Below are 13069 nucleotides of genomic sequence, written 5' to 3'. Positions count from 1 at the left end.
TGCAGGAGGTAGATTAAACAGTTTAAGCTGATGTCTTGATTTTAGAATTCTACAAGGGTTGTGTATGGATTTTAACTGCATCAGAATAAAATAGTTTTGTCTTTACTGTATGTGGTTGTTGCATTGGTGTGGTTGGGGGTATGTGTTAAGCTTACTTGCATACTAGTGGTTGAGACAGGGATGCCTCCAGTTTAGTTAAGCATTTACACCTCTCACAGGTAGAGTCCTTTGTGTTTAGTCAGAGTTTGTTTTCAGCGAGTATGAAGCAGGTTTTATACTGTCTAAAGATACTTTGTGTATCCTTTTGTAACTAGTCTGACACACTGAAATTTATGGGAGAAAAGTGCTTCAGCAAAATCATCAGTTGCTATTTTTTAATTATTATTTTTTTTTTGTTTGTCAGGCAAGTAAGCTTACTAGACAAAGACACTGTTTTCAGGATATCACTGCAGAATTGTTTCAGTAAGTGGGTGGCTTCAGAATTACCTTGAAATTAGACAGTATGATGACCCAGAAGGTAAAACAATAAAACATAGAACCGAAGCTGCCACAGGATATAGTATGAAAGGTGACACATTTTAATGCATTCTGACTGGTTGCTTAAACATCAGTGCCATGTTGGGTGTGAAGACCTGATCAGCCAAGCAGAATCTTTTATCCTAAACTTGGCATGTGATTAACCAACCAGATAATGTAACATAAAAAACTGAAGAATGACCATGCACGAATCCGAAAGTAAAAAGGAACCACTTTAATGTTACATAAATGCTTCAATACTAATTTCAGTCCCTGCACTTTCATCCAAGACTGGACTTCATCAGATGTACGACAAACAAAAAAAAATTACATCAGTATAAATACTCTATTACTCAAGATTCAATCTCCAATTAGTTACACACCCTTCTATCAATTAAAACCTAACAAGATCATTTAAATAATAATAGTAAAATTCTTATAGTTTTATTTCAAATATATGCCAAAACCCTAGAAACATTATAAAATTCCTAAGAATTAGGAATGATAAGACATGGATGCAAACCCCATCTACTCCAATATGATAAAATGAAAAATGTATATGCATATGTGAAAAAAGAATGAAATAAAAAAACATAAAATTTACACCTATGTAAAATATGTTCTAAAACCTTCACCTAGTGGCAGAAAACATATACTACAACCCCTACAATTCCAACAGCTGGAAATACATAATAAAAAATATATACTGACAGAAAAAAACACACAAAAAAAAACAATCGTTGCTATAAATAAGTTAATGACATATAAATCATAATCAAGCTGCTCTCATATTTAAAACTGGGGCTAAAGATATGTACTCAATAAGCCCCGGTGGCTTGTTCGCTTCTAATATAAGCTGCGAATATACTTCTCTGTATTTGATTTTTGTCTCCCAGGGACCAGGGCTGGTAGATATGGATACGTATAATTACTTGTTTATGGAGAAACCTAAAGTACCCTTCAGTTTTGGCATATCACACATACTATATATTTGAAATAAAACAGTAAGGACTTTACTATTATTATTTAAATGATCTTAGGTTTTAATTAGTAGAAGGGTGTATAACTAATTGGAGATTGAATCTTGGGTAATAAGTAATTATACTGATGTAATTTATTTTGTTTGTTTGTTTGTTGTGCATCTGATGAAGTCCAGTCTTGCATGAAAATGCGGGATGCAGTTAAAGCGTTTATGTAACATTAAAGTGGTTCCTTTTAACATTCGGATCTGTGCATGGTCATTCTTCAGTGCTTTTTGTTTTGTTTATTAGTTGCTACACTTTTGTCATTGTTAGCACTGGTTTCCTTCATTTTGTTTGGTTATCAACCAGATAATGTCTGTGTAGAAATATTTTGCTTTAATTTTTTCACTTTAATGGTTATTGCCGCAAACATTTTGACTATGTCTAACTACTTTATTACTTCTTTAAGGATTTTTTAGCACTCATAGCTTACATTCAGTTTGGTTACTCTGAGTTATGCAAGTGCTTATAACAACTATTTGTACAAGTGCACAGTAACAAGGGTACAATTTTATATTGTTTTGGCTAAAAAAGGGCTGACCAGGTATTGACTACGTGTTTTGTACGTTATAAAAGATATGTGTCAGACTGCCTATTTATTACAGTGTTATTTCTGATTGTGCTTTTGGAATTGCACTTTATGGTAAATTGGTACAGTGTTAGTGGTGTTGGCTCAGTTCCAAGCTTACATGTCTTCTTTGCAGAATATAGATGTCCCCCTTGTGACTGCATGGGGCTTCTATCAGGCAATCCAGTTTCCTTCCACAGCCTAAAGATGTACTGCTAGATTAACTGGCGTTGTTCTTTAAACTGCTCCAATATACACCATGTAATAAATGAGTGCATGAACACAGTGTGACAGACTGGTGTCCTATCCAGAACTGGTTCTCTGCCTTATGCCCATTGCATGACAGCATATCCTTCAGCATCCTGGAGTCACATGTATCCAAGAATAAATGAATGAAAGAATGTCATTTGGAGACTAACAACAGTTGCTAAACCTATATAATTTGTGGCAACTGGACTCTCACACTTGCAGTAAAGTATATTCACTGCTGGCATTATTTTAAAACTGTTGTAGATATTTGATGCAGACTCACAATTTGCATGCAGACTGTAACCAGATTATTTTTTTGTATGTTTTAGGCCAGTTTTTCAATCCCATTATAATTTACTGTGTAAGTGAGCAAGAACTGCAAGCCTGGCACCAGCACCTGGAAAAGCTCATTGAGCTAAACAGAATAAATGGTGGGTCATACAAAGGTCAAATATCTTCAGAAGCTATGGTAAGGAGTTGCTCTTCATGTACTAATAAACTTAAAGCAAATTAGTGTGACTTGCATGTTTACTGAAAAATGGGGAAAAAAGGGGTTGTGGGTGTGGGTGGATGGATTGCAAGTGTAGTTATATGCTGCTGAAGTCTTACAGAAAGTAACCTTAATATATTTTACTGTAGTCTGGTACTGCTACTATAAATGGACATTCACTTAAGCTGGGTAATGAATAATTTATATTATGTAAAAAGATACATGCTTAAAAAAACTGTTAACAGTTTTGTACTGGTGAACTGAATAAATGGTCTGGTTTATGATGGCAGCATTTCATTAAGAAAATCACATGTAAGCAGTAATCCCCAATTTAACATGCAGTTCTAAACTAAATGCATTGCACAGTGTAGATGGATTTGAAATCTGGTTCTACAGAAGTAGTGTACAGATTATTTACTTATGTAAATGTATTTATTTAACAAATTTATTTATTTATCTATTTACATTTGTTTACTGGGAAATTCCGACTGGACGCAGGTCCTTTGTCAGCGGATACCTGGGGAGAAAAGCTCCACATCATGTACATGATAAATAGAGATACAAAGTTGCAGCAATAGTAAACAACATTACAGGCTGTTGGCTTTAATACAATAACAAGATATTGATTATCAACAGTATATACAGTAAATGTTGCAAGTTAAAATAGTTTCTTGTCATTTATAATATTAGTAACAACATTGTCAGACAAGATGTTAAAGTATGTAAAGGCAACTAGCTATTTCTGACTGTGGTTAATAGTGGCGGTAGTATACTTGGGTCAAGAGTTTAGGTGTGGGGGGTAAGGGTGGGGGTGTTAGTCTGGATTAGAACAAGGACAAAGCCAGTGCAAATTTGAGCGCAGTCTTGAAAAGGCTGCTGGAAGGTAGAGTAGTTATAGAGAGTGGGAGATTGTTCCAAAGTTTAGCTATGATACATGAAAATATGGCTTCTCCTGCTGAGTTTTTGGGCTTGATAACAGTGAGTTGATTTTTGTTGCTTGATCTTAGGAGCCTAGTGGGGTGATAAGGTTGTAGAAGGGTTTGAGGGATGTTAAGGGGGTGGTTAATAAATTTATGAGCGAGGGTGAGTTGATTAAAGTGAAGGAGTTGTGGGAGTTCTACCCAGTTTAGTTCTTTAAGGGAGATACAATGATGGCTGCGGTAGGAGGTTCCAGTGGCAAATTTAGCAATTTTGTTGTAACAAGCATCCAGCTTGTGTAGTTCTGTCTGTTTAAGATTGGTAAGTATGGGGATGCATAAAGTAGGGTGGATATTAGCTGGGAATTGGCTATGGAGATTCTATCCACCTTGTTTCGGAATTGGCGGCTTCCATGTAATGCACCAAGTTTCTTGTGAACATTTTTTATTGTGAGAGATATGTGGGTGTCAAATCTAAGTTTGTTGTCTATTTCCACACTGAGTAATTTTGTGTGTACTGATGGAGAGATGATGGTATTGTCTTTGGCGAGAATGTTGAAGTGGGGAGTGTTTTGGGTGGCTTAGGAAGGTTGGAACAGGAGAAGTTTTGTCTTACTTGGGTTGAGTAGAAGCTGAGCATTGGATAGCCAGCTTTCTACAGAAGAGAATGATTCCTGTGTGATTTGTTGTAGTACTGGTAGAGTGGGGCAGAGCAGATGAGAGTAGAGTCATCTGCGTACTGTATAAGAGATGCCTGTGTGGTGGCAGTATGTAGGTTGTTAGTGAAAAGTGAGAATAACAGAGGGCCAAGGACCCTTGGGGAACTCCGAGAGTAACTGGGAGGCCAGGTGATATGTTATCGTCCCAGATTACTGATTGCTGGCGTCTGTGTAGATAGCTGTGGAACCAGTTGCAGGCTGATTGTGAGAAGGAGAGGTTGGGGATAGTAGAGAGTAGTAGCTCATGAGATACCATGTCAAAGTCATTTGAGAGATCTAGAAATACAGCAGTAGAGAAGAGGCCATTGTTTTTGTGATGAAGTATAGTGTTGGTGAAGGAGAGCAGAGCGAAGGTAGTGCTGTGATATGGCCTGAAACCATGTTGGGGTTTGGAGAGGAGATTATTAGCTAGGAGGTAGTTGGAGACCTGGGTGTTGACACATTTTTCAAGTATCTTGGAGAGAGGGGAGAGGATAGCAATGGGGTGGTAATTGGAGAGGTCGTGGAGAGGGTGCCTTTGTGGAGGGGGAATGATGTGGGATATTTTCCATATTGAGGGAACATAGCCTTCTGTTATGGAACGGTTGATTAGAACTGAAATTGGGTAGGCTAGTGTATCAGCTGCAGTTTTAAAGTATTCAGAGAGGAGGTTGTCAGCTGCAAGTTTGATGGGTTTAAGTTTTGACAATAGCCTTTTTATGTTGGAGGTAGGTACTGAGGTGAAGAAGAAAAGATGAGTGCGGGGTTTAGGGTTAGGAGTTGGGGGGGCTGTTGTAGGGAAGTGTTGTTTGTTTAGAGATGTTATAGTTTCAGTGAAGTGTTTGTTGAAGGATTCAGCAATACTGCTGGAGGCGGAGGAATGGATGGCTGGGGGTTATCAACCTTCCCTGGGTGGAGGATAGTGTTACTAATGGACCAGAATTGCTTAGGGGTGTGGTCGGTAGAGTTTGGGGTGGATTTATAGTAGAGGAATTTGTCTAATTTTATATGCTTTTTGGCTTTATTGCACAGGTCAAGGAATGATTTCCTATCTGAGTTTTTTTTTGTTAGTTGCCAGTGCTCCTAGACCTTATCTCTGGATTTCATTAGGGTTCTGGTGGTCTTTTGTAACCATGGGGCATGCCTGGATCTGACTTTGGCATTTTTTATAGGAGCATGGGTGTTTAGGATGGAGAGGAAGGCACTGTTGAAGAAGTGGACAGCCTCATCTAGGTTGAGGTATTTTAGTGGTGACCAGTTAATCTTTTGCAGGGAGATGAAGGAGTTGGGGTTGAAGTTGGACTTGTTCTGTGTTTGCCTGTGGATAATGGGCTTCAGACTGTTTGTGTGGTGCTGAATTAGGAAAGTGGGGGAGTGGTCACTAAGACTGTCAGGTAAGCAGTTTGCTAGGTAAGAGTGAGGGGCTTTGTTGACTAGGATCCAGTCAAGTAATGTATGATTGTTAGGGTTTTATTGATTCGGGTAGGGGATTGAATGAATTAAGTGAACCCATGGAGATTTAGGTGAATGGTTGGGAGACTGTTATTACAATATAGCCAGTTGATATTAAAGTCGCCGAGAATGATGGCTTCCTGGGGTAGAGATAGAGTAGCCCAGCTCAGGAGATTTTCTAGGGGTGTAATATTTTGCCCTGGTGGGAAATAGCATCTTATGATATTGATTGTTTTGTTTGGGTTTAGTTTGAGATTGGCATAAAGGATTTCTTCATTGTTGTGGTGAGGGGCAGATGAGTTCAGGTTCATAGGTTAGTACTAAGCTAACTGCCCTTGCAAGCCATTGTAAGCCTAGCCAATTATCCCTTGTGAGACTCAAACCCTGCAGCTTGTGTTTGTAAGGCAAACACCTTAACCATTAGGCCATCCTCCCAACCTGGAGTTGAATATTGAGGTGGTGTTTAAGTAGCAATGCTTCACCACCTCCTTTTTTGGACAATCTGTCTATGCAAAGGATGTTGTATTCAGGTGGAAGTATTTCTTCACTTTTGATGTGAGGTTTGAGCCAGGTTTCAGTTAGGAAGAGAATATCTGGGGAATATATGCTTATGCTGCCGTGTAGTTCTTGGATTTTATTGCATATGCTTTTGATGTTTAGGGACATTATAAGTAGGTCTGTTATTTTCTTGTTGGCTAGGAGTTAAGTTGTGGGGGGGGTGTTGCTTGGACTAGGGTTTGTGGTTGGTTTGGATTTGGGGAGGACCAAGGTTTGGATGGATGTCTCCAGCGAGGGTTAGTTTATAGAGGGTGCTTAGGATATGTTTTATATACATAGTAAATTGCTTATGGTATCTTAGGGATATTTTATTTTTGAGTGTGTTAGGTGTTTGGTAATGGAGTGTGTGTATTGGGAGGATGCTTTTGGTGGCAGGGGTTGTGTAGTTACAGTGTAAATGTTTGAAGGAGGGTGTTGAGAGAGTACAGTGGAAGTTTTTGGGACATGTGACTGTGGAGCCTTGGTAGGATTGTTCAATTTTAAAGAACTCTAAAGGTCATTTTAATGTGTATAATTTTTCTTCCTTTCAGATTAATGTTAATGATTGTGATTTGTTATCTAAGGGATCGTCCTTTGTTCCTCTGAAACATTTTGACACTGCACGGACATTAGTGTACCTCAGGCATTTTGTCAGGAAATTAAATTTAAATGTTCTTTTTAAATCTGTAGAACATGTATGTAATCCATTGCATATTTCTAGTACCTATAATCCACCTTTACATCCCTCATTAGCAATGTTGGATAAAATTTGTGAAGTTGATGTTAGAAATTTAGATAAGAATGTACATTTCTCTAATTTGAGTAAGAGTGAAATGGATGGTTTGAACAAGTTAAACTTTAATAAGGATGCAAGGGTTATAAGACCTGACAAAGGTGGTGGCATCGTCATTATGGATATAGGTGACTATAATCAAAGGATGAATAAAATCTTATTAGGTGATGCTTATAGGAAAATTACTTTAAATGAATTGAATGGTACCTGCAACAAGATTAGAAACAAATTGAATGATTTGCTTATTGAAGGTTCCTTGTCAATAGATGAGTTTAATATTCTAACTGTCCATCACCCTAAAACTCCATGTATTTTTGGTTTACCCAAAATGCATAAGCAATAAATAGTAAATGGACAAGGTACTATTACATATCCTATAGCCAGATATTTGGACATTAACCTAAAAAGGTATGTGGCGGAAGAAATTAATATATGTAGGGATTCATGTGATTTCTTACAAAGAATCAACAATTTAGAGTTTAGTGAGACTGTCCTTTTTGTAACCATTGATGTAAAGGACCTCTACACCTCAATACCTCACGATATCGGGGTTGAGTGGGTTTGTGACTATTTACTCAAAAAAGGAGTGCCCCAACCCAGGATTAATGTATATGAACAATTATTTGAACTAGTTCTAAGAAACAATTGTATATTTTTTAATAATGAATTTTTCATTCAAGTAGTAGGTGTTGCGATGGGGGTCTCCCTGTGGCGGCCTTTATGCTAATATGGTTATGCTGCAGTGGGAGAAGAAAATTGTCTTTAAATCACATTTTTATACATACTGTAAAATGTATGTAAGATTTTTGGATGGTATTTTTATTTTCTGGGATGGACCAAGCGAATGTATTAATGAATTTATAACTTATATTAATAATTCAACATCCTTTTTGAACTTCACACACACTATTGGATTAAATGAAATTTCTTATTTGGATGTCAGATTGTTAAAGGACATGTCTTTGAAGAAATTTGTGTCAGAAATCCATCGCAAGGAAACCTATTCATACAGTTTCTTGCACTTTGATAGTGCCCACCCCTACAAACAAAAAAGAGCGGTAGTAAAGGGACAAATCGTGCGAGCTACCGGGATGGTTTCCTGCTTTGATTCTTTTCCTAATGAGCGTGATGTATTGAAAAATATGTTTCTTAAAAGAGAGTATCCAATGGACTTGGTTAATAATTTCATGTTAGAAGTGATTAGTAAAAGAGAAAAGGGTCTTTTTCAAGCCATTTTAAATGCAGATGTTATACATTATGGTAACAACTTGAATGTTATTATCGAGCAGCATGCTAATTTTGAAGATGTGTCAGGCAATGATAACACTATGATTTTAAATAGGCCAGTGTCAATAAATGTTAATTTTCATTCAGCCTTCATCACCACCTGCAGTTTAGCAAGTAAAGATATTTTCAGATTTTGGAAAAGAATTGGATAATTCTATCCTCATGTAATGAAGTCAGACAATGTACAGGGGAAAGACCTATTGTAGTTTATAGAAAAGGTCAGTCCTTGAAAAATATGCTTGAAAATAACAACCAGGTTCAAACTGCTGGCTATATGTGGATTTTATAACTATTGGCAATATATAATGGAAGGCATTAAATTTAACATTAATGGCATAAAGGTATCATTGAAGAAAAAGTGTTGTTGTCATACAGAAAAAGTTGTTTACTGTGCTTTCTGTTGCAAATGTTCTTGTTTTTACATTGGAAAGACGGAAAGGAAATTAAAGAATCGTATTTATGAACATTTGAGAGATATTAAATTAAGGAAAGACACTAACGCTTTGGATGAATGGCCTGGTCACAGCTTTAAATTTACTGTAATTGACCCGATGGAGTTTAATCCAAGGGGAGGACCATGGCCACTATATCTGGAAAGGAATGAAGCCTTATGGCAATTGAGAACAAATGCTACTCAATGGCCAAGTCTGAATGAATCTATCTCAATTACTTGTTTTTTTTTTTTTAATTAAAGGTTTTAGATAGGTAACCTTTATGAAATTAAACAGGTTAAATGTTTGAATGTGAGAATAGTAATCATTCAGAATCAGATAGGTATATTTGTGCATATATGTTTTTAATTGAGAGTATACACACTCACTGGTTATTTATTTCATTTTACATATGCATATGGTATGTATGGCATTTTTAGTATAGGTAGATCTAAACAAATTTTAGAGTATTCATATATGTATTTATTTAATTATTTATTTAATTATCTATACTATCATATTTCATTGCATTAGTGCCTTTCATAAATGTTTTTTTTAGGATGAATTAATGTCCTATGACATTTTATATATATATATATATATATATATATATACACATGTACAATTTTATAATGTTTCTATAGTATTTATGATTGTCTACAGTATTTATTCAGACATACAATGAAAACATGTTTTGATTTTAATATTTATATATTTAATATGTGCAATTTTGACCCTGCCCTTGTCTAAACTTTTCTAACTTTTTTACTTTTTTAATCTTTTGAGCTTTTCAAACTTTTAAGTTTTCCAACTCTTATCAGTTTTGTTAGCCTTTTAAGCTTGTTAATGTTCAGTTTTTAAGCCTGGTAATATTTTATGTGTCCTATGTACTGCAAGTGAATGATGCTTTTATGGTTTAACTTTACATACATTCTTTGGAGATGTATAGCTTCAAACAATGCACCTTTTCTTTCAAGAATTATTCATGAGTGCTGAATGTGATTGGTGCATCACTTGAGTATCAGTTAACTGTTGTGCTATAAAAGAAATGCCTTAATGGACATGCTCTATCTTGAAAAAGTCTCCAATATTGGAGACAAAAGTGCTTGATTTCAATTACAGTTTTTTTATTTTGCCTAAATAAAGTCTTTTAAGAATCCTAATCTGTTTGGATTGGCTTACTGCTATTATTATTGCATCTCCACACCACCGAAGCCTTCTTGTTATTATTGGTTTGGTTTTTTCGAGTATAACCACCAAAAATTGTTAAACTGTAGTAGGTAGACTGTGGGCTGTGACTTGATAGTGGATTTGATAGACAGTGTAAAATTGAATGCATTACAGATATTTTTACTGCTTTATAGTTTTTGTCCAGCATTGAGCATAAGCTGGACTGGTTTAAGTAAATGGTGAGTGAGGAATCATTTGATATCTAAGGATTTTAAATGAAGACTAATTGTGGTATGGGGTTTGATTCCCTCAGTCTCCAGCTGCCTACTGTGTGACTTTAAGCAAGTCACTTAGCCAGACAGTGCTCCGGGGTAATTGAGAAAATTGGGGTAGGCTCCGCAATGGTCTCCTGGACCATATGCCTGGTAAATATCTGTGAACCTAAAGAACAGTGAAAGGAGATGCCAGAGTGAGGTTAGGAGATGAAGAGGAACATCTTAAAAGGAAGTAGCCTGCATGGGCCAGTGAGGTGAAAAATGAGGAGGTAAGGATATTAGCAAGGGGTACAGGAGATTGTGTGAAAGCACTGCAGCGAAGGGTGACTGGTGGATACTATCGTGTCAACAGATGCCATGCACAGGTACGAAGGGAAGCTGATGAGGTGGGATTACATAAGTGTTTGCAAAAGTGAGGGAAGCTTAGGTGAGGAGGGGCTAGGTAGATAGGCAGAAGGACTGTTCAATGTAACATTTAATGAACATACATCAGGTTTTGCCTTGGATAAAGCTGTGTCAAGAGTTTTGTTGAAGGAAAGACTAAAATGTTTGCTTTAAGTCTCACTGTGCAGGATTTTCAGAATCACTTAAGTGATTATACAGCAATTTCTAAGTAAGAAAAAAGCTGATTCATAAGTTGCTTAAGACAGGAGTAAAATAAGTGTATGTTGGCAAAAGTCAAAGGCAGGTGATGTAGCAGCTGCCACCTGTGGTGTGGGATAAGCTGCAGCACCTTTACTTTAATCTGGACTTGCTCTGCTGATCCCACCCATCGTGTTACTGTTTAATAGGTGGGATTATTGGAGTCCATGTTGCTTTTAGAAGATTTTAATGGTTTTAAATAGTGGCAGTACTAAGCTGTGCTTTTCTTCACGCAGAAAAACAAGAAAAATGAGACCGAAGAGAAGGAAGCGCTGCGAAGGTCGGTGCAGAAAGACCCAATTCAGGACTGGGAAGGGTCACAGAGGGAATCCCTTGGCAGTGTGGTATGGGTCACAACGGTCAAGCTTCAGCATCTTCCATTTGAGGTGAGTTAATTTCATTAAACATGATATGGGGGTAGTTTTGGCATAATGGTTATGACCTTTACCTCATATACACAAAATAGAGGGTTTTCCTGTGACCTCAGTTTATTGGTTAGGCTTAAAATGGCCCTTCAGGACAGTTAGCCCAGTTTTCACTCATGAGCATTTGACAATGTGGGTCAGAATGCTTGCTGTGAGCAGTTACTCATCCAGGACACCAGGTCAATCCCATTATCATATGATTTAATGTATAACATGCTAGGTTCAATAAAATGACACAAAGCCATCTATCAGTTGAACTGGCTGTGATCTGTCACTGCACTAAATATCTGCAGACACATAAACACATTTGTCACCTAATTAAAAATCTATAAAATCATAACCCAAACTTTTTTATTAATCTGATAATTGGGTAAATGGATTGGTTCACTGTGGATTCTTTTCAGACACTACCTTGGCCATAAAGACAAGGGTAAATGCAATCTTTATAAACAGTTTAGCGCACCTATTCAACCAAGATATTATGGGGTGGTGAGAGAAAACTGCCTTACCTGAGAAATCTTACTTGGTCACAGAAAGAACATACATTCTGCTGTTTAGAATCATCTTATAGGCCATATAAGATCATTTTATAAGCCAGGTTTTGATGGGCATTATTAGACAATACTTGCTGTATGGAAGTGTAAATATAACAGTTGGTCTTTTCTGATAATATCCCTGGAACAGGTATTGAATCTCCTGAAATTTTTGTTCTGTAGTGTTACAACCACAAGTTCTGGGCTGCTCTTTAACTTCCTGTAGTCGTTTTCCAATTTTCCTGCTGGAATGTCTTCCTCTCAAAACTTACCAGTCTGTGATTCACAGTAGGCTGCCAATTGTCCATTACAGTGTTGCATACAGAGGTAGAGGTGTGGGGGTGTGGGGAGACTTTCCCCCCTGAAAAAACATTTTTTTTTTTATTTTACAGCTTGTCTTTTTTGCAGTTCTGCTCAATGAGATTGCAATTGATGTTTTGCTTGGTCACTTAATCAATGCATATCCAGCACCAGAAGTGATTCCTATGTTTTGGGAGATTTCTCCCTTGTGCATATCTGTGTGACTGTTGAGTTGTTATACATAAGCTGGGGAGTGTGGAGGTTGTCCCATAAATGGGGATTTAGGAAGGTTTGTACTGTTTTATTAAAATGTTTACAGTTAGAGATTTCAGATTTTTGTGCTTTGTGTATTTGTATTAGTGTGATAACTTGCATATAGTTGTAGAATGGGATGCTAAGAAGTGCAGAAATATAGGTTCCACCCCTTATACCTATCAACTGTCCTGATTTTTACCTCATATGTTTGGCCTATGCCTCATTAAATTTGTGTTTTTCTGGCAGATTAATAAATAATGACATACAACTGAGTTTCAGACTTCATATCCTTCAGAAAATGCATACTAACACACATCCTGTCATTCTAGCAACTTTCTATGTTTATGAGAACAATATTTAAAATTAGCCTCTCTTTTTGGGCCTTTGTCCCCTCATTATTTTAGGCTTTGTCCAGATTTTTTGTGCTAAGAGGTTGAGACATATGTTTTTCAGAAGAAAAGGAGTTTTGAGATTAATTACATGTGAAACCAGTTAATACAATAAAATGT

General features: G+C 36.8%; 1 protein-coding gene across 3 annotated transcripts in view; it reads left to right on the top strand.

The window, feature by feature from the left end:
- PLEKHN1 (pleckstrin homology domain containing N1) overlaps positions 1–13069 on the top strand; it is a 186306-nt gene that overhangs the window by 105261 nt on the left and 67976 nt on the right. For all 3 annotated transcript variants that reach the window (XM_044063094.1, XM_044063095.1, XM_044063093.1), the window contains exons 6-7: positions 2685–2824; positions 11284–11433. In XM_044063094.1, the coding sequence (XP_043919029.1) occupies positions 2685–2824; positions 11284–11433 (290 nt within the window). The remainder of the gene's footprint in view (positions 1–2684; positions 2825–11283; positions 11434–13069) is intronic.

This window comes from Protopterus annectens, chromosome 2.part1 (genome assembly GCF_019279795.1).
Source record: "Protopterus annectens isolate FY-2018-M chromosome 2.part1, PAN1.0, whole genome shotgun sequence".
NCBI classification, from domain to species: domain Eukaryota; kingdom Metazoa; phylum Chordata; order Ceratodontiformes; family Protopteridae; genus Protopterus; species Protopterus annectens.
The sequence above is the reverse complement of the archived record's forward strand: the minus strand, read 5'-3'. Positions and strand labels throughout refer to the sequence as shown.